This window comes from Sus scrofa, chromosome 1 (genome assembly GCF_000003025.6).
Source record: "Sus scrofa isolate TJ Tabasco breed Duroc chromosome 1, Sscrofa11.1, whole genome shotgun sequence".
NCBI classification, from domain to species: Eukaryota; Metazoa; Chordata; class Mammalia; order Artiodactyla; family Suidae; genus Sus; species Sus scrofa.
In genome coordinates this window covers 128730537-128752186 of record NC_010443.5, presented here as the reverse complement: position 1 = coordinate 128752186, position 21650 = coordinate 128730537, and the positions used below count along the sequence as shown (strand labels likewise).

Below are 21650 nucleotides of genomic sequence, written 5' to 3'. Positions count from 1 at the left end.
ATAGAAAAAAATAATGTGTGGTTAAAAATTTAAAAGACAGCACAATAAAAAACTGTTCTAAAAATTTGACATGTATCAAGCCAGTTAATTCTCTCAAAAACTGTGAGTTTTAGGTACTTTTTAACCTCCCTTTCACACGTGAGGGCACTGAGGTAAGGTTATTTGCCCTAAGAACCAGGTTTTGGACCTATTAAGTTGCAAAGCCTATGTTCTTAACCATTAAGCTGTAACTGTAGCTGTTTAGAGGAAAGAAATCCTGAGCCCTTCCTCCACCTTCAGGCCCCATTAAGTTATATTTCACATGAATACTCTCTCTTCAAATAACAGACCCAGAACCCTACTTTTCTGTAGTACTACCACAAGTTTGGAGAGAGGATAGGTCAATAGATCCACAAATAGTATGAGCTATACCTCACCATCTCTGTGCAATGAGAAATATAAGTAAATACAACTCTGGGTCACTTGAGGTTTTCCTAAGTAACTAACAGCATTAGTGAAAACACATGTTTGAATAGTTTCCAGAGTTGTCTGGAATTATTTTCCAGTTTAAAGATTCCTGCTAACAGATACAGTTAATTTTTAGATTTTTTTTTAGATTTTTTTTTTTTGTCCTTTTGGCCACACTGGTGGCATCTGGAAGTTTCCAGGCCAGGGATCAAATCTGAGCTGCAATTGTAGCAATGTCAGATCCTTAACCCACTGCACTGTGCTGAGGATGGAACTGACACCACTAGAGACAAGCAGGATCATTAACCCACTGTGCCATGGGGGAACTCCAACTTTTAGATTTTTTAAACTAGCTTTTTTCTCTCCTTGAAATGTCCTTCTTATTTCTTACTCATTGAACAGTTTCTGATAGCTGCATTTGAAATCAACATTTCATCATTTTGAGCCCTTTCTCATCCTGAATTGAAGTCATGGTTTTTTGGGGGGTTTTTGGTTTATTTGTTTTTGTTGTTGTTGTTGCTGTTGTTTGGCCACACCTGCAGCATGTGGAAGTTCCTGGGCTAGGGATCAAACCTGCGCCACAGCAGCCACTCAAGCTGCTGCAGTGACAACTCCAGATCCTTAACCTGCTGAGCCACAGGAAACTCCAAAGGTGTTTTTGTTATGAGTCTACTTGGGACTGAGAGAACACAATATATAGTAGAAAGAACTACAGAACTACCAAAAAGCAAGCAACTGAAAATAATCTATCAATGAAAAATTTCTTTAGGGAAATACAGGGCAACCATTATTCTTGGACCTTTAACAGTCATCATGAAATCTCCAGACACATGGTTGATTCTCCCTGGTTTTAAGAAAGGTGTATCTGATAATATTGCTGATATTGGGGAAATTCATTCCTTCATTTATCCTGTTGACCTTCTTCTTAAAAAATAGGCTGTATTTGTTAGAGCAGTTTTCGGTTTACAGAAAAATTGAGCACAAAGTACAGAAAAATCCCATATATATCCTGTCCCCCGACTATCAACATCGCACATTATAGTGATACATTCGTTGCAATTGATAAACCTCCATTGACTGATACATCATCCAATGTCCATAGTTTACTTTAGGGTTCATTCTTGGTTTTGTACATTTGTGAGTTTGACAAATGTATAGTGATATGTGTACACCATAATGGTGTGATATAGGGTAATTGCACTGCCCTAAAAGCCCTTTGTACTCCACTTATCATCTTTCCCTTCCCCAACCCCTGTCAACCGCTGATCTTTTTACCATCTCCATAGTTTTACCTTTTCTAGAATGTCATAGAGTTGTAATCATACAGTATGTAGCCTGTCCATATTGGCTTCTTTCACTTAGTAATGTGCATTTAAGGTTACTCTGTTTTTCATGGCTTGATAACTCATTTCTTTTTGGCAATGAATAATATTCCATTGTCCGGAGGTACCACCATTTATTTATCTAGTCGATGTGGTGAAGAGTATCATGATTGCTTCCAAGTTTTGGCAGTTATGAATAAAGCTTCTGTACACATCTGTGTGCAGATTTTTGTGTGGGTTTAAGTTTCAGTGCCTTTTGGGTAAATAGCAAGGAGTGTGATTGCTGCATTTTATGGTAAAAATATGTTTAGTCTTGGAGTTCCCGTCGTGGCGCAGTGGCTAACGAATCCAACTAGAAACCATTATGTTGTGGGTTCAATCCCTGGCCTTGCTCAGTGGGTTGCCGATCCGGTGTTGCCGTGAGCTGTGGTGTAGAGTTGCAGACGTGGCTCAGATCCCGCGTTGCTGTGGCTCTGGAGTAGGCTGGTGGCTGCAGCTCCGATTAGACCCCTAGCCTGGGAACCTCCATATGCCGCGGGAGCAGCCTTAGAAAAAAAGGCAAAAAGACAAAAAAAAAAAAAATATATATATATATATATATATATATATGTTTAGTCTTATAAAAAAACCCTGCCAAAATGTATTCCAAACTGGCCCGGACCATTTTTCATTCCCACCAGAAATGAATGAGCACGCCTATTGTTCCACATGCTTGTCAGCCTTTGGTGTTGTCAGTGGATTGGATTTTGGCCATTGTAATAGGAGTGTGGTGATACCTCCTTGTTTTAATTTGCAACACTGATGACATATGATGTTGAACATCTTTTCTTATGCCATCTGGTATATTCTTTGGTAGGGTATCTGTTCATATTTTGTGTGTGTTTTAATCAGGTTGTTCATTTTTCTTATTGACTTTTAAGACTTTTTTGGGTATATTTTGGGTATCAGTCCTTTATCAGATATGCCTTTTGCTAATATTTTCTTCCAGTCTATGGCTTGTCCTCTCATTTTTTTGATAATTTTTTTTAAAAATTCTGGTTCCTGGTTTTGTTGTCCTTAGGAAATGGTTATTGCTATGGATTTTGTTTTGGGCTTTAGGTGTTGTGAGTCTCAATACAGTAGCATCCAATGAGATGCCCCCTATTTAGCTAGTACTTAAAAAGACCGGAAGTACTGTATTACATAAAATTAATCTCTATTGAATGCTTTCTTCTATTTATATTCCACAAAAAAAGTTACATTACCCATTTCTCTTCCTAAACTGGACCCTCTAGCTTTATATTGCCTTTTGGTGATTTATTTTAGCTTTCAAACTGTTCTTGGTATTTATAGAGAACTCTTTCCTTCTGCTTCATTATAATATCACAATGAGAGTGGACTATGGTGTCATCTGGCTCTATTGTGCTCTATCTAGGGCTATGCTTTTTCTTAGAATTTATGATGAGCTAAGCCTCACAGTTCTTGAAGAATGGTAGCTGCATCTTAACAGCTTATGACAATTCCAGGTTTGGAGCCTACTGGTTTTGCCTGTTCAGATCTGTTAATGTTGAGTGAAAATGGTATGCTTAAAGATGTTTTTCATAGAAATTCAAGGTGATTATTTGAATTCAGATAAAGACATTGAAAAGTAATATTCTGTTTTCTTTCGTCACAACCCACTGAGCTCACCCTGCCTTGCTATATGTGAGCTGTGGGAGGAAATACCATATACACTAGATGTGGCCTTGGTCTGTCTGCACCTGTTTCCACTTCCTGCTGGGACACTATTAAGAAAGGTTGAGGACCTTTTAAGTTGGAACATGAATGACGAAGAGGCAGCCATGCAAAGATCTGTGTTTAAGTCTTTTTAAGCCAACATGGAAAATGCTATAAGGTGGTGGAGTAGAAGGACCTTGAGCTTACCTCCTCTCACAAACACACCAAAATCGCAACTAATTTCTGAACAACTATTGATAAAAAAAGACTGAAACCTACCAAAAAAGATATTCTACATCCAGTAATATAAAGAAGAAACCACAAGACAGTAGAAGGAGCACTCGCCATATTGTCAAATCCCTTACCACCTGGGTGAGCAACTCACAAACTGGAGAATAATTATATTGCAAAGTTCTCCTATAGGAGCAAAAGCTCTAAACATCGCATCAGTCTCCCCAACCTAGGGCTCTAGCATCCGGAGGAGGAGCCACTAGAGTATTTGGCTTTGAAGGCCAGCAGGGCTTGATTGCAGGAGCTCCACAGGACTGGGGGAACAGAGGCTCCACTCTTGGAGGATGCATACAAGATCTCACACTTACTAGGACCCAGGGCAAGTGTAGTGACTTCATAGGAGCCTGGGCCAGACCCACCTGTTGGTCTTGGAGGGTCTCCTGGGGAGGCGGGAGGCAGCTTTGGCTCTCTCAGCAGTGATAAAAGCCAGTGGTAGACATATCAGGTTGTGTTCATCTGTGAACTCTTGGTGGAAGCAGACATTTTGCTTGGGTCATTAGCACCAAGACCTGGCCCCACCCAACAGCCTTTTGGCACCAATACTAGGGGGCCTCAGGTCAAACAACTAACAGGCCAGGAACACGGTCCCACCCATCAAAAGACAGGCTACCCAGAGACTTCCTGGGCCCATAGCCACCTCTTGATACACCCGTTGACATGGCCCTGCCCATCAAAAGGCCAAGGCCCAGCTCCAGCCACCAGGGGGCAGATACCAGAAGCAAGACAACTATGATCTTGCAGCCGGAAGAACTGAGTCTGCAAACACAGATCAGAACCTACCCTGGGACCAGCTGGTACCTGGCCCTTGGGTGATGAGAGGGGAGTGCACTGCTGGGACACATAAGACATCCCTTACAGAGGGCCACTTCTCTAAGGTAAAGATGATTCAAGAACTTGGAAGAGAGTGTATGCTTACAGCGAGAAGTTACAAGAAGTTTTAAGAGTCAGAAAATAATGAAGAACAACCAGATTTGATGAATACAATAACTGAAATGAAAAAAAAAATGTTGAGTTTTGTGGAACACTTCCATCTAGGAAATGGATAGCAGCCAACTCAAGTGCCCTGAGGAAGAGAAATGACCCCTCCTTTTTTGGTCCCTGGAAATTTAACCCACAGATGACAAGAGGCAAAGTGAACACTGCCTGAATTTAAGCTTTCTAATGTAAAAGTGAATGAATGGAGAGGGGAAAGTACAGAGCTGGGAATGAGATTGGGGGACTGGGTGGCGATGGTACAAGGCCCAAATCTTTCACTGCTCCCTGGGAGCTTTTGGCCCTCTGAATATTAGCACTAAAAAAAAATAAGCAAAGAAAACATAAATATTTCACTGGCCAAGAAGTATAACTGCAGCTGCTAAAACAGAATGGGATAGTGTAGCCTTACGTTAGCAACGCCTGCCATCATCTCTGTGGTCCCTACCTACGTGTGTTACCTCAATCTTCACAACAAACCTGTGATATGTATACAAAATGATATGCATATAGCTTAAAAAATCTGATGCTTACAAAGTTTAAGCAGTGTTCAAGATCACACAGCTGTGAACTGTAAGAACCACATTCCAATTATCAGGTGGTTCATGGAGTTAAAGGGAAAGAGGAAAAATGGGCAGGAAACCATGGGACCCTAGGTAACAGGGAAGCCAGGCAAAGCCATGTCACAGAATAGTCTGATTTGAGCACCACACTGGCCATTTGTGTGCTCACGATGCAGTACTGTCAGACTCTTGATGCCAACATGGGGAATTTATCAACTGTTCTTTTGTTTTTGTGTCATTCTTTCAGAATTCAAGTGGGAGAATCTAATTGGCAGCTTTCATTTCACGTGTTAGTGTTCTAACCACCAGGAGATGGAGAGAATTATCTGGCCTCTTTAGTTTCTGTTGGGGAGGGTTGGGCCCTGCTTCCCACCAAGACTTATTGAAACAGAGATCCCCCCCACAAATAGGAAGAGTATTTGGATGCTGGGCAGCAGCAATACAAAGGATGAATGTCCACCATACCAGCCATGGTGTGCAGATGTCCATGTGACATTCTGCAAGGACTGGGTGAACTGGAAACTGCTTTTCCTATAAACCAGGCTGTTTTTCTTCAGCCCAGGGTCTGCCTGACAGAGTCCAACAGGACTTTCAGACACTACACAAAGTATAGGTTTTCACACCAGGATCTCTTGCTGTTTCTGATTCATTAAAGCTGACCACCAGAGAGACGAATGTTAGCAGAACCAGCTAGCTGTTAGGTCAGTCTGAGGAAGCAGCATAGAGAAAGGGAGCCCAGAGGGAAAACTCCTCCCTAACTTCTGGTCTTAACTGATCCTCATGTGGTGTCATGAGACCATTGAATTTGTGTGATATATTACCCAGCAATATCTCATTGTCGTTTTATCTGGTTAACCATATTAAACTTTTTTTTTTTTTTTGTCTTTTTAGGGCCACACCCGAGGCATATGGAGGTTCCTGGGCCAAGCATTGAATCAGAGCCCATACCACAGCCACACCAATGCCAGATCCGAGCCACGTCTGTGACCTACACCACAGCTCATAGCAATGCCTGATCCTTAACCCACTGAGCAAGAACCTGCATCCTCATGCATAGTCAAATTTGTTTCTGCTGAGCCACGATGGGAATTCCTAAACTTTTTTTTTTTTGGTAATAGGAATGAAAAAGAATTAATGTACATGGTCTTTCTTCACGAATTTGTTTGCATGTCTTTGCCCTTCACCCAGACTCTCTTTGTCTTAAGATTAGGGACTATGTTAGTTTTGTATCTTCAGTGTCTAGCACTGTGCCCAAAATACAGTAAGCACTTTAAAGAGCATCTGTATGAATGACCACCTGAACGAATTTTCCTTAGCAGTCTTTCTCTGAAATGGAATTGTTTCTCATAAAAATGGTGGGGAATTTATAGTCAGGGATGTTTGAAACATTAAAATTTTTTTTGTTTGTTTTTTGACTGCGCCCATGGCATACAAAAATTCCTGGCCCAGGCATCAAACCTGTGCCACAGCAGTGACCTGAGCCACAGCAGTAACGACAAAAGATCCTTAACTGCTAGGCCAACAGGGAACTCCTGTTTGAAACATTTTGTAATATTTTAGGTTAAAAAAATTTTTAAAGCTGCTTTGGGAAGGACCGTAGTGACTTGCTTTCTCTTTTTGTTCTTACAGGTGTTCCAGGATTTGGGGACTGAAGTTCTATCTGGAGCTGCCAAAGGCTACAACATATGCCTTTTTGCCTATGGGCAGACAGGTTCTGGGAAGACATACACCATGCTGGGCACCCCAGTGAGTACTGGGATGGGAATGCTGTATCTTTCGAAAGCCACAGCAAGCCTGAATCATGTGTGGTCCTTACCACTGAGAGAGAATGTGTGTTTCACAGTGAGCTTCAGTAAGATTTAATGGGTCCTATTCTGTATTATTCCTAGGCTTCTCAGCACTTTATTTTTTTTTTGTCTTTTTGCTATTTCTTGGGCCGCTCCCGCGGCATATGGAGGTTCCCAGGCTAGGGGTCGAATCAGAGCTATAGCCACCGGCCTACGCCAGAGCCACAGCAACACAGGATCCGATCCGCGTCTGCAACCTACACCACAGCTCACGGCAACGCCGGATCGGTAACCCACTGAGCAAGGGCAGGGACCGAACCCGCAACCTCATGGTTCCTAGGCGGATTCGTTAACCACTGCGCCACGACGGGAACTCCAGCACTTTAATTGAAAGGTAAACTTTGAATAATTAGCCCCTCTTTATTATATCCTGAAGAACCTTAGAATTTCACTACTCTCTTTGAAACAGACCTTATCAGACCTTCTGAATTTCTCATATCTTTTCCAAGTTTATCACTTATAGCTTTTTAACACCTTTGGTATAGATAAGTCCGAGACTGAGCCTTAGGTACTGTCTAGGGCTGTGTGGACATGGGATCGTGTGTGTTAGCTCCGAGTGTTAGAAAGAAGAAGGTGAATCAGGTCCTGAGATAGGAGCTCTCAGAAGTGTGTAGGACTTATGAGAATCTTCCTTTGTCATGGAAAATTAGTGGGTAGAGTTCCTTAAGAATACCTATTTGTTTTAGGTTTAAAAGTATCTGGTGAGATGAACTGGTGGAGCAGATGACAAATAACAGCACACTCAATAAAACAGCGTCCTTCTTTAGGACACTCTTCCTCCTGAAAGATGATCCCTGCCACCATGGGCCCAGCGCATTGCTTCCTAGATCCATGTTTAGTGTGATTTTTTATGTAAAAGAAGAACATGCCCACTCAACCAGGGGTGTTAAGCCCTTAACCTTGGTGTGGGTTAGCACTGGGTTCAAGATGAATAGAGAAGACTGTTCTCTCTAAATGTGAATTTTGTCTTTTTTTGTTGGGGGGGACACACCTGAGTCATATGGAGGTTCCCAGGCCAGCGGTCAAATCGGAGTTGCCAGCTACACCACAGCTCATGGCAATGCCGGATCTTTAACCCACTGAGTGGGGCCAGGGATTGAACCTGCATCCTCATGGATACTAGTCAGATTCGTTTCCACTGAGCCATGACGGGAAACTCCCTAAATGTGTATTTTGAACACCCATGTACTCTAGTTCTGCTGTGTGTGTGTGGTGGGGGGGGCAAAGGAGATAGGGTTCTGAGAGGGACCATGGAAGTCAAGTGGCTTTATCCAAGAAGCTATAACCTTTATGGCATGAAAGCAGGAAGCTGGGTCTGCTAGTTTCTCTTCTCTTCCTTCTTATGGTGGTGATCTGCCTCTCGTGTGGTACATTCCTCCCAGGAGAGGCTCCTAAAAGCACTGGGAAATAGCATCTTTCAAATAGCCTGGAAAACTGCCTGGAATGAAGAGGTTGGTGCAAGGAGCCCACCCTGCGGGTGGTGGTTCCTGGGGGTCAGGGGAGAGCCTCACAGTGAGTGAAGAGTAATGCTTTCCTTTCTTCTGTTCTCCAGGCCTCTGTTGGACTGACACCACGGATATGTGAGGTACAGACTCTATTTTGACCGGATCCTCTCAAAGTAGGTCTTCTTTGTGTACTGCCTTCGGTGAAACCCCAACCTCTGGTTTGTGCAGGGTCTCTTCATCAGGGAGGATGACTGCACCCCGCTGCCTTCCTCCTGCAGAATAAAAGTCAGGTAAGAACTGACAGCCTCTAGTGTCTGAAGTGTTTCTAGTTCAGCCCCAGATTCTAGCATGCTCTGCTGTCCTCTCTGCTTTCAAATCACCCAGAGGAAGCCACAGCAGAAGTATCTTGTAGTACAAGATGGAAAACATACTTAGATTTTAGGTTGCAGGAAAGTTTGTACCTAGCCTCAGGCTTAAAAAGCTGGTGTTTGCTGTGGACTGGCTGGCTGGTTTCCTTTTCTTCATTTTCTGTACAGTTTCATGTTATCTTTGGGGACCCCCTCTTCAAGCCTCTTCTGGGTTGTTCTCCAGGTCAGCAGTTTCCAAACTCTAGTTCCCAGACTAGTGCTGCCTTACCCACCTGACATTTTCATTAGTCTGCACTGTAAATGTTGGTGGAAGGTTAGCAGTTGCCCCTAATTTACTGTTATCTATGTTTTTTGTTTTGACATTCAACATCCTTATTTAAAAACATGAGGTAGGAGTTCCTGTTGTGGCTCAGTGGTAACGAACCCGGCTAGTATCCATGAGGATGTGGGTTCAATTCCTGGCTTTGCTCAGTGGCATAAGGATCTGTTGTTGCTGTGAGCTGTGGTGTAGGTCACAGATGAGGCTTGGATCTGATGTTTTGTGGCTGTGGTGTAGGCCGGCAGCTGCAGCTCTGATTTGACCCTTAGCCTGGGAACTTCCATATGCCATAGCTTGGGCCCTAAAAAAGCAAAAAAATAAGTAAATAAATAAAAATAAAAAAACACAAGGGGTTCCCTTTATGAATGAATGAAATGAATTGAATCCGACTAGAATTATGAAATGAATCCGACAAGTAACCATGAGGTTGCAGTTTTGACTGACCTTGCTGAGTGGCTTAAGGATCTGATGTTGCAGTGAGCTATGGTGTAGGTTGCAGACATGGCTTGGATCCCATGTTGCTGTGGCTGTGGTGTAGGCCGGCAGCTGTAGCTCTGATTCAACCCCTAGCCTGGGAACCTCCATATGCCACGGGTGTGGCCCTAAAAAGCAAAAAATAAATAAATAAGCAAAATAAAATAAAAAACATGAGGTGTATGTAATTCACATAATTCACAAACCATGTAGTTCATACTTTTAAAGTATATAGTTCGGTGATTTTTTTTTTTTTACAAGGTTGTTCAACCATCATTACTATCTAATTCCATAACATTTTCATTACCCTAAAAAGAATAAATGTCCTTTTTAAAAATTAAATCATTGTTGGGAGTTTCCATTGTGGTGCAGCAGAAACAAATCTGACCATTATCCATGAGGATGCAGGTTTGATCCCTGGTCTTGATCAGTGGGTTGAGGATCCAGCATTGCCATGAACTGTGGTTTAGGTCACAGATGTGGCTCAGATCTCGTGTTGCTGTGGCTGTGGTGTAGTCCAGCAGCTATAGCTCTGATTCTATCCATAGTCTGGAAACTTACATATGCCTCCAGTGTGGCCCTAAAAAGCAAAAAAAAAAAAAAAAAAGAAATCATTGTAAACATTATTTTACTTTTTTTTTTTGGCCACAAATTCTGAAACAGACTCAAGGACCTGGCGTGACCAAGGTCTCAGGGTGTCAGAGTTAGAACTAGAAAAAGAACTAGGACCTTGTGATTCTTGGCTTAGTGTTTTCCCCACCTTTTTTTCCAAATCTAATTATATGCCTCTTTCTACATGTCTCTAGCTTCCTGGAAATCTATAATGAACGAGTGCGGGACCTGCTGAAGCAGTCTGATCAAAAAAAGTCCTATACCCTTCGGGTCAGGGAGCACCCAGAGATGGGACCCTATGTACAAGGTGAGCCACTGGAGGTCTGAGACCAAACTGAAGCCTGGGAAGCTGTCCTCATGGTCACAGATTCACTCGCCGAATGCTAATGAATACGTAACTATGTTCCAGCTGCAATGCTAGGTGCTGAATTGTACTAATAGATAGAAAAGACAGTCCTGCCCTCCCAAGCAAGCTTAAACTCTCACTATAGGGATGAATCAGAAAACAAGCACTAATTACAGTTGTGATAAAGGCTAATAAAAAAAATAAATAGATACAGTGACAGGAAAGAACACTGAGTGGTGTAGGTGACCCATCTGCTTGGGGTGGTCAGGGAAATCTTCGAAAGGAGGAGGAGCCCATTGTGTGAGGACAGGTGTGTAGCAAGGGGAACTGTGTTTCGGATACAAGCAGCTGCATGGCTAGAACCCTGAAGGAAGGGCCTGGTGGTTTCCAAGGAGGCCAGTGTGTCTAAAGCTTGGTGAATGAGGGGGAAAGTGGCATGAAATAGGGTTGTGTCTGTGGTATCAGATCTAGCAGGGCCAAACTAATTCCCAGGTCCGCCAGGCTCCTTTTTGGGGTGTCTTTCCATTGCTGCCAATAGTCAGGGAAATGGGGAGATATCAAATGTGGCGCAGGGTCTGCACTGCTTCCTCATCAATCACTGATGTTTGGTTGTTGGTACCATCTGTCTTGTTCCATTAGGCTGGGTGTTGCTATTCAGTAGAAACTCTTGGGTTCTTTCATGAGGGGAAGCTTTTACTCTTTTGGGCCACCTGCAGATTTTACGCTCTGATCCCCTTGACCATATGCTATTTAAATTCTGACCATGAGAGGGCTATGAAATATCAAGAGTTGGTCTCTGATTAGCTAATCAGATCAGAGTGCTAATGGATGACTCAGTAGTTTGCCAAGCACCGATTCTGCTACCTATGTCTTTCCCCAAAAGTTCCATCATAATTGGCTGCCTGGAAATGACAAAAATACCGCTTACTTTGCTGGGAGCCAGTTGGCGTTTCCTCTGTAAAACTCTGGATACACATTTTTGTGTAAAGCAATACTCTGAAAGCAGACCATGAGTTGATGCAGTAGTGCCATAATTTCTCATCTCTTTAATTATTTTTACCTTAATATATTTTTATGTTTTAGTGTCTGGCCTGGGGGAGTAACTAGAGGAAACCTCAGACATAGTCCTTATGTCCTCACTGCACAGAAGAGAAAATGAAGTCCGGAAGAAGTTAAGGGATGTCCCCAAAGTCGAACAGCTAGTTGGAGCAGGGTTGGAACTGGGAACCTCGTGTAGGACTAGAAGAGAAGAATGGAACAGATCCTGTACATGGTGGGGGTGGGGTGGGATGGGGACCTATGATCATAGGTGTTTTTTTTGTTTTTTTGTTTTTTTTGTCTTTTTTTTTTGCCATTTCTTAGGCTGCTCTCGCGGCATATGGAGGTTCCTAGGGGTCTAATCGGAGCTGTAGCCCCCGGCCTACGCCAGAGCCACAGCAACGCGGGATCCGAGCCGCGTCTGCAACCTACACCACAGCTCACAGCAACGCCGGATTGTTAACCCACTGAGCAAGGCCAGGGATCGAACCTGCAACCTCATGGTTCCTAGTCGGATTCGTTAACCACTGTGCCACGACGGGAACTCCAGATCATGGTTTTTTGATTGTCACAGTACCTGAAATCCAGAGAATTCATGCAAGGTCATACAGCCTGGGATACATGCCCAGGGTCAGTGACAGGATCAGGTTAAAATCTCAGGGCCCTTTTAGATGCCTTCATGAAGTGAACCCTTGTGGCAAGGGGGGAGGGTTGGTAGGAAACAATTAGAAATCATCAAAAAAAAAAGTCTCTTAGATCCTTTGGGTTACATGCTTCTTAAAGTTGGTCTGAACCTTTGCAAATCATTACATTTCTCCTGTTTCTTAGAGATGAACCATGAGCTCAAATAGGATAGAACTAGCCGTAGAACCCAAGACCCTGAATGGTCACATTAACTTAACTGTGTTATTCATTTACTACCCTCTGATGGCATTGCAGCAAACTTTTTTTTTTTTTTTAATTTTTAGCACCTCACCTGTGGCATTTGGGAGTTCCCAGGCTAGGGGTCACATCAGAGCTGCGGCTGCCAGCCTATGCCACAGCAACGCAGGATCCAAGCCACATCTTCAACTTACACCACAGCTCACGGCAATGCCAAATCCGTAACCCACTGAGGAAGGCCAGAAATTGAACCTGACTCCTCATAGATCCTAGTCGGGCTTGAAACCTACTGAGTCACAATGGGAACTTCAGCAAACTTGTTATTTTTATTTTTTAAAATGCTTGCTTGCTTTATTCATTTATATTATCTGCCTGTCTGTCTACCTTTCCTTCTTTCCTCCTCCCTCCCTCCTTCTTTCCTTCCTTCCTTCCCTATCTTTGGGCTCTTACATTCTGTGAATATGACTCCAAAGCAAAAAAGCATTTCTGCTTTGAAACCAATTCTACAGGAATTTATTGAGTACCTGCTGGATACCTATACTATTCAGGGTACCATGGGAAATATGAAGATATAAGGACTTTAAAGAACTTGTAGTTCCAATTCAGAACTGTGAGCTGGAACTTGATAGCTACCTAAATCCAAGAAAAGGGATAGCCTCTTACTTTCCATGAAAAAGTTTATTAATTAGATGACAGATTATTGAAGTATGAAATGAACAGAGCCCTGCCCAAAGCAAACATGAGAGCCCAGTGGTTACAGGGTCTAAAGTTCTATCTAAGTGAGACAGACGGTTGTTATATTTTTGCTTTGGCCTTTATCTTAACATATAGGGTTGGGTATAGAGCAGGAGGTATTGGAGATGGGTAGTTGGGACTCTGAAAAAAATTATTTTGTATTATTTTTGTACTTAGTTTGCAAATAACAGGAGTATTTTGTTTTTTAATTCTTATACTTTTTTCCCCTTGCCTTTCTCACTGACTAGGACCACTAGTGCCATATTAAATAAGGGTGTTATTTTTACAGTCTTTTTTTTTTGGGGGGGTCCTCTTTTTTTTAGGGCCACACCTGCGCCATATGGAGGTTCCCAGGCTAGGGGTTGAATCGGAGCTTTAGCCACCTGCCTACGCCTCAGCCATAGCAATGCCAAATCCAAGCCGCTTCTGTGACCTGTACTGCAGCTTATAGCAACACTGGATCCTTAACCCACTGAGCAAGGCCAGGGATCAAACCTGTGTCCTCATGGATACTAGTCAGATTCATTTTCCCTGAGCTACGATGGGAACTCCAAGAGCATTAACAGTCTTTAATAAGTCTTTAGTCTTGTTCCCAAGGGAAGGCTTCAGCATTTTACCATGATGTTTGCAATAGCATTTGTTGTTATTAGATACTTTTTATCATGCACTTTTCAAACTGTTGGAAAGGACTAGTTTTGTTTATTTGTTTTTGTGGGGGTTTTTTTGTGGGGGAGGGAGTTTGCCACATCCATGGCATGTAGAAGTTCCCAGTCCAGGGACTGAATGCATGCCACAGCAGTAACCTAGGCCGCTGCAGTGACAGTGTCAGATCTTTAACCTTCTGCTCCCCAAGAGAACTCCAAAGAACTAGTTTTTGTTTTTTTTTTTTAATTTCAGTCCATGGCAAACCAATACTTTGATAAAATAAAGATGAATTACTAGAAAAAAAGAGAAAAAGATATCTTAGTTATGACACAATTCTTCTTTATTAGATTCAAAAGATATAAAACTACTCCATCATATTTTTGTAGAAGTTTCTAACACTCTCATTTTCTGTACCTAGCTTATCACACATCAGTAGCAGTTTTGAGAACTGGCCCCAGTCTGTGCAGTAACTTGGAAAAGCACTTCCTTAGCAGATTAAGGGAATTCTCTTTTTATGTTAGTTTTATGAGTCTTTAAAATTTTGTAATTTTGAAACAAATCAAACTTTTGAAAAAGTTGCAAGCACATGAGTTCCCATTGTGGTGCAATAGGATTAACAGTGTCTCTGTAGTGCTAGGATGCAGGTTCAATCCCTGGCTCATAGTATAAAGAACTTTTTTTTGTCTTAAACAATTTGAGAATAAATTGCCCACCTGATGACCCTTGATGATTTTATGGTGTTTTTCTTTCAAACAAGAATGTTCTCCTGTCTAGGTTCAACACAACCATCCAAATCAGGAAGTTAACTTTGACACATAACTACCCTCTGATCTTAGAGCCCTTTTAAGTTTCACTAATTGTCCCAGTAATTGTCTGAGAGTTAAGAGTTGCCTTTGGTTGGGATGTCTCTCTGGTGTTCTGCATCTGGAAGATTCCTTGTTCTCTCTTGACTTTCATGAACTTGACATCATCAAGTGGTGCACACTTTTGATTTGTCCCATTACTCATGATTTTTTTTTTTTCCACTTTTTAGGGCCACATCCTTGGCATAGGGAAGTTCCCAGGCTAGGGGTCCAATTGGTGCTGCAGCTGCCCACCTACACCACAGCCTCAGCAACGATGTGGGATCCAAGCTGCATCTGTGACCTACACAACAGCTCATAGCAATGCCGGATCCTTAACCCGCTGAGCAAGGCCAGGGATTGAACTGGAGTCCTCATGGATACTAGTCAGGTTTGTTACCGCTGAGCCACGACAGGAACTCCCATTACTCATGATTTTTAATTTCTTCATTTAAGGTGATATCTTCTTCACTCTGAAATTACTATTTTCATTTTGTCATCAACAAGTATTTTGTGGGGGTGGTACCTTGGAACCATGTATGTGTCCAATACTCACCTAACTTTCAGTTTATTTATTAACTTGTTTATGCTGGCAGAGATTCATGATTTCTTATATTAAATGAGTCACCTTCTGTTACTATTGTTTTTTATTTTCATGCTCCAGTTATCCCAGATTTAGCCAACGGAATCCTCTTCTTGTTCACTTCTGTGACATTTTAGCATATTGCTGTCATTCTTTGAGTACTTACTTTCTGACATGACATGTTCCAGGCTTATCTGCTTTCCCAGGGTCAGTCTTGGAATCAGCCATTTCTCCCGGGAGCCCTGCTCCTTTTTATCAGAGAGTAATATTTGGAAGCCAAGATCTAGGTGCTAGTTATACTCATTGCTTTTCAGATGTTGCAACTCCTAGTCCCTCTGAGTGGACAGAGCTAGGTAACATATGTTCACACCAAAACCTGGAGATGCAGTCCAACACAGCAGGGTTCATTCTGCATTTCTCCCTTTGATATTCCTTTCTCTAACAGTGGAAATGCTTCTTTGATTCCTCCCCTGCCCCATGTGTAATTAGTCTCCTTGTCATTGCTGTCCTGTCTCTTATGTGGATGACATCCTGTGCTGGGTCATTCCCCTTGCTACAGGAAGCCCTGCCATGCCTGCAGTCCAGTGCTCCAAGCAGGCTGCCTGTCCCCCCCACCGCACTATGCAGGTCCTTTTCATACCGCTCTTGGTCTCAGTTTCCCTTTGCTGGGCCACTTCCTCACCCTGACATAGAAGCCCTGTTTACTCTCTGTGGGTCCGCCTTTCTCACCTTGTTTGGGCTGTGCCCTCTCATGGCCCTACACACTGGCAGTCTGCTCACCTTCCCTGGGCTTCCATGCCCTGTCTGGCTCCCTGAGTGGGAATGCTCTGCTCAGCCCACTGTTGCTGACCTGCCACGCATATTGGCCCCTCCTCACCCCAGTGTGGTGCCAGGCCTTCTCTCTGCATGGACACCCTTCTCACTCCTCTTAGGCTCTTCACCCTGGTGTCGTTGCCTGCCTTGCTTTGCTTCACTTAAGGACTTAAGGACTAAATTATTCAGGAAAGGGAAATGGAAGGGGTACTAAGAATTTTTTAATATAAGCAACTACTGATTTTTTTTTTTTTTAATTTTTATGGCCGCACCTGTGGCATATGAAAGTGCCTGGGCTAAGGGTCAAATCAGAGCCACAGCTGCCAGCGTACACCACAGCTTGTGGCATTGCCAGATCCTTAAGCGACTGATTGAGGCCAGAGATAGAACCCTCATCGTCATGGACATTATCTCAGGTTCTTAACCCGCCAAGCCACTACAGAAACTACTAGCTACTGAATTTTTGCAAGTGCTTTTCTATATGCAAATGTGCCCTTTATCCTGTTAATATGGTAAATTATGCTGATTTTTGAATGCTGTAGCAATCTTGCATTCCTGGCATAGACCCAAGTTCATTGTGATGTATCATACTTTTTATATTTGCTGGATTTGTATTTCTAGTGTTTTGTTTGGAGTTGTTGCATGTATGTTCAAGAGTGAAATTCTGAAGAAAAAAAAAAGTGAAATTCTGTAATCATCATCTTCCTTGCCCTGTTTCTCTTCCTCCTCTTCTTTTTTTTATTACTTGAATGAATTTATCACATCTGTAGTTGTATAATGATCATAACAATCCATTTTCACAGGATTTCCATCCTATAACCCAAGCACATCCCCCCACCCCCCAAACTATCTCCTTTGTAGACCATAAGTTTTTCAATGTCTGTGAGTCAGTATCTGTTCTGCAAAGAAGTTCATTCTGTCCTTTTTTCAGATTCCACATGTCAGTGAAAGCATTTGATGTTGGTATCTCATTGTATGGCTGACTTCACTTAGCATGATAATTTCTAGGTCCATCCATGTTGCTAAAAATACTGGTATTTCATTGCTTTTAATGGCTGAGTAATATTCCATTGTGTATATGTACCACATCCTCTTGATCCTTTCCTCTGTCGATGGACATTTAGGTTGTTTCCATGTCTTGGCTATTGTATAGAGTGCTGAATGAACATCGGAGTACATGTGTCTTTGCGAGTCATGGTTTTCTGTGGATAGATGCTCAGAAGTGGGATTGCTGGATCAAATGGGAGTTCTATTTTGAGTCTTCTGAACAATCTCCATACTGTTTTCTACAGTGGCTGCACCAATTTACAATCCCACCAACAGTGTACTAGGGTTCCTTTTTCTCCACACCCTCTCCAGCACTTATTGTTTGTAGACTTTTGGATGATGGCCATTCTGGCTGGTGTAAGGTGGTACCTCATAGTGATTTTTTTTTTTTTTTTTTGAAGCTCTAAGGGATAATCCATTTCCACGTGTTTTCCAGCTTTTTTTTTTTTTTTTTTTTTTTTTGTCTTTTTGTCTTTTGTTGTTGTTGTTGTTGCTATTTCTTGGGCCGCTCCCGCGGCATATGGAGGTTCCCAGGCTAGGGGTTGAATCGGAGCTGTAGCCACCAGCCTACGCCAGAGCCACAGCAACGCGGGATCCTAGCCGCATCTGCAACCTACACCACAGCTCACGGCAACGCCGGATCGTTAACCCACTGAGCAAGGGCAGGGACCGAACCTGCAACCTCATGGTTCCTAGTCGGATTCGTTAACCACTGCGCCACGACGGGAACTCCTCATAGTGATTTTTTTTTTTTTTTTTTGTCTTTTTGCCATTTCTTGGGCCGCTCCCGCAGCATATGGAGGTTCCCAGGCTAGGGGTCGAATCGGAGCTGTAGCCACCGGCCTACGCCAGAGCCACAGCAACGCGGGATCCGAGCCGCGTCTGCGACCTACACCACAGCTCATGGCAACGCCGGATCGTTAACCCACTGAGCAAGGGCAGGGATCGAACCCGCAACCTCATGGTTCCTAGTCGGATTCGTTAACCACTGCGCCACCACGGGAACTCCCCTCATAGTGATTTTGATGTGCATTTCTCTAATAATGAGTGATGTTGAACATCTTTTCATGTGTTTTTTGACCATCCATATGTCTTCTTTGGAGAACTGTCTGTTTAGATCTTCTGCCTATTTTTTGATGGGTTTGTTTGTTTTTTTGGTATTGAGCTGCAGAAGTTGTTTATAAATTTTGGAGATTAATACTTAGTCAGTGGATTCACTTGCAAAGATTTTCTCCCATTCTGTGGGTTGTCTTTTTGTTTTGTTTAGGGTTTCCTTTGCTGTGCAGAAACTTTTCAGTTTGATTAGGTCCCATTTGTTTCTTTTTATTTTTATTGTCAATACTCTAAGAGGTGGATATGAGAAGATGTTGCTGTCCTTTATGTCAGAGAGTGTTTGGCCTATGTTTTCCTCTAAGAGTTTTATAGTGTTTGATCTTGTATCTAGGTCTTTAATCCATTCTGAGTTTATTTTTGCATATGGTGTTAGGGAGTGTTCTAATTTCATTCTTTTCCACGTGGCTGTCCAGTTTTCCCAGCACCACTTATTGAACAAGCTGTCCTTTCTCCACTGTATATTCTTGCCTCCTTTGTCATAGATTAGTTGGCTGTAGGTGTGGGGGTTTAATTCTCGGCTTTCTATCCTGTTCAGTGGTATGACTTCTGATCCCTGGTCCAGGAATTTCAACAAGCCACAGACATGGCCAAAAAAAAAAAAAAAAAAAAAAAGTGAGTTAAAATCTCCTGCTATGACTATGGGTGTCTTTTTCTCCTTTTAATTCTGTCAATTTTTGTTGTATACATTTTGGTACTTCAGAATTGGAATTATTAAATTTTCCTGGTGAGTTGAATGCTTTTATCATTTTGGAGGATTCCTCTTTATTTCTAGTAATGCTTTTGCCTTGAAGTCTACTCTGTCAGATATTACTATAACTACTCTAGCTTTATTTTCGTTAGTGTGGGCATTTTAATCTTTTTTATACTTTCTTCTTTTCTGTATCTATATGTTTTAGATGTGTTTTTAATAAAAATATTTATTTGGCTTTCACTTTGTTTCATCACAATTTTGATCTTTTAATTTGAGCATGTGGTCTGTTTATTTTTAATGTAGTTACTAATTTTATTTGGATATAACTCTGTTACCTTATGTTTCTATTTACGTTGTCTGTTTTATGTTCCTTTTTCTCTACTTGCATGACTTTTGAGTTGGTTAATTTTTACATTATCCCATATTTCTTTTCTTTTAGCTTACTGTTTATACATTGTCTTATTATTTTTGTAGTTGTCCTAGAGATTACAACATGGATCATTGACTTATCAAAGACTAATATTAGTTGGTACTTTTACTTCATCCCAAAGAAAGAATGTTGGAAAACTTGAACTCCATTTATCCCTTCATGACTTATGTGTCATTATTTTGGTCTAAATTTTTTTTTTTTTTTTCTTTTCTAGGGCCTCACCCACTGCATATGGAGGTTCCCAGCTAGGAGTCTAATCGGAGCTGTTGCTGCTGGCCTACACCACAGTCACAGCAACACCAGATCCGAGCTTTGTCTGCAACCTACATCACAGTTCATGGCAACACCGGATCCTTAACCCACTGAGCGAGGCCAGGGATCGAACCTCATGGTTCCTAGTCGGATTTGTTGACCACTGAGCCAAGACAGGAACTCCTAAATTTTTTTTTAAATCTACCTTCTGTCTGGTATTTTTTTTTCAGCCTCAAAAATAACTTTTAGTATTTCCTCTAGTGTAGGTCTGCTGTTTACGAATTCTCTTGTTTTTCAATTGATTGAAAATAACTATTTTTTCTTTGTTCTTGAAGGAAAAATCCACTAAGTATAGAATTTTAAGTTGGTGTATATTTTTCAGCAGTTAATTATCCCATTGTCATCTGCCTTCCATTATTTCTTTTGAGAAGTCATCTTAGTAAATCTTTTAGTGGTTTTCTCTTTGCCTTTGGTTTTTAACAGTTTACCATGAAGTACCTAGGGGTAGATTTTTTTAAAAAATTGTTTCAAGCTTCCTGAATCTGTGGTTTTATATCTTTTTATTTGTTGTGGACATTTCTTAGTATTACTTTTAACATTGCTTTTACCCACTCTCTTCTTTTGGAACTCAGAAATTACAGCTATGTTAGACCTAAGCCATATATATATATATATATATATATACCTTATGATTCTTACTCTCCTATATTTCGTATCTTTTGGCTCTCTCTGCTTTATTTTGGTTATGTGTTGACATGTGTTCTTGTTCACTAATTTTTTTCACCTGTGTCTAACCTGCTGTTTAACTTCTATATATTGAGGTCTTACTTTCACTTATAGTATGTTTCATTTCCCAAATCTACGTTTGATCCTTTTTATTATAGTCTTCAATTTTCTTTGAAATTTTATAATCTTATCTTTAGCTCCTTGAGCGTAATAAGCTGAGTTACTTTAAAGTTACTGTAATTCCAATATCTGGATCTTTTTTGGTTCTCTTTATTTTTTCCAACTGTACCTGTGGCATGGGGAAATTCCAGGGTTAGGGCTCAAACCCACACCATGGCATTATCTGAGAAACAGCAGTGATAATGCTGGATCCTTAACTCACTGAGCCAGGGAATTCCTCTTGGGTCTCTTTCTATTCCCTATTGTTTTTGCTGGGGGTTTTCATTTATGTTGCCAGGCCTGCTAAATGTGTCTGGTTTGTTAAAATTTTGTGCCAGACAATATTTACTAAATTGTTTATTAAAATAGTTTGGAGGCCTTGGAGTTCCCGTCCTGGGTCGGTGGTTAATAAACCTGACTAGTAATCATGAGGTTGCAGGTTGGCTCCCTGGCCTTGCTCAGTGTGTTAAGGATCCAGCATTGCCGTGATCTGTGGTGTAGGTTGCAGACTCGGCTCGGACCCCACACTGCTGTGGCTGTGGCGTAGGCTGGCAGCTATAGCTCTAATTTGACTCCTAGCCTGGGAGTCCTATGCCCTAAAAAGACAAAAGACAAAACTTTTTTTTTTTTGAGGTCTAGAACAATGATATCGTCTGGTAAGATGACTTAAATTTGTTTGTGCCAGGTTCCTATACGTACCAGTGATCCAGAATCACCTTAGTCCAATTTAAGGACTAAGAATGTTCAAAGCTGAGCTGCCATCCCTTCAAAGGCTGTTTACTTCTAATTCAACTTTATTCCTGTGTTTCAGTCCTTTGAGCTTCCAACCCAAAGAGATGGGGTACCATAGGGCCCCCTTTGGGTGGGCTCTGGACTGCAGTCTGTGTCTCCCTAGTCCTGTTAAGAGAACCCCTGTCAGCCACTTCTCAAGATTTGGCAAAAAAGGGTTTATTTTTCTGGGCCTCCATCTTCCCCCAATATATGGCCTGGAAA

General features: G+C 41.8%; 1 protein-coding gene across 1 annotated transcript in view; it reads left to right on the top strand.

Annotated features, from left to right (window-relative positions):
• STARD9 (StAR related lipid transfer domain containing 9) overlaps positions 1 to 21650 on the top strand; it is a 152577-nt gene that overhangs the window by 56765 nt on the left and 74162 nt on the right. Inside the window, 4 exon segments of the mRNA XM_021097164.1 lie at positions 6920 to 7036; positions 8690 to 8722; positions 8811 to 8872; positions 10550 to 10662. Of these exon segments, the coding sequence (XP_020952823.1) occupies positions 6920 to 7036; positions 8690 to 8722; positions 8811 to 8872; positions 10550 to 10662 (325 nt within the window).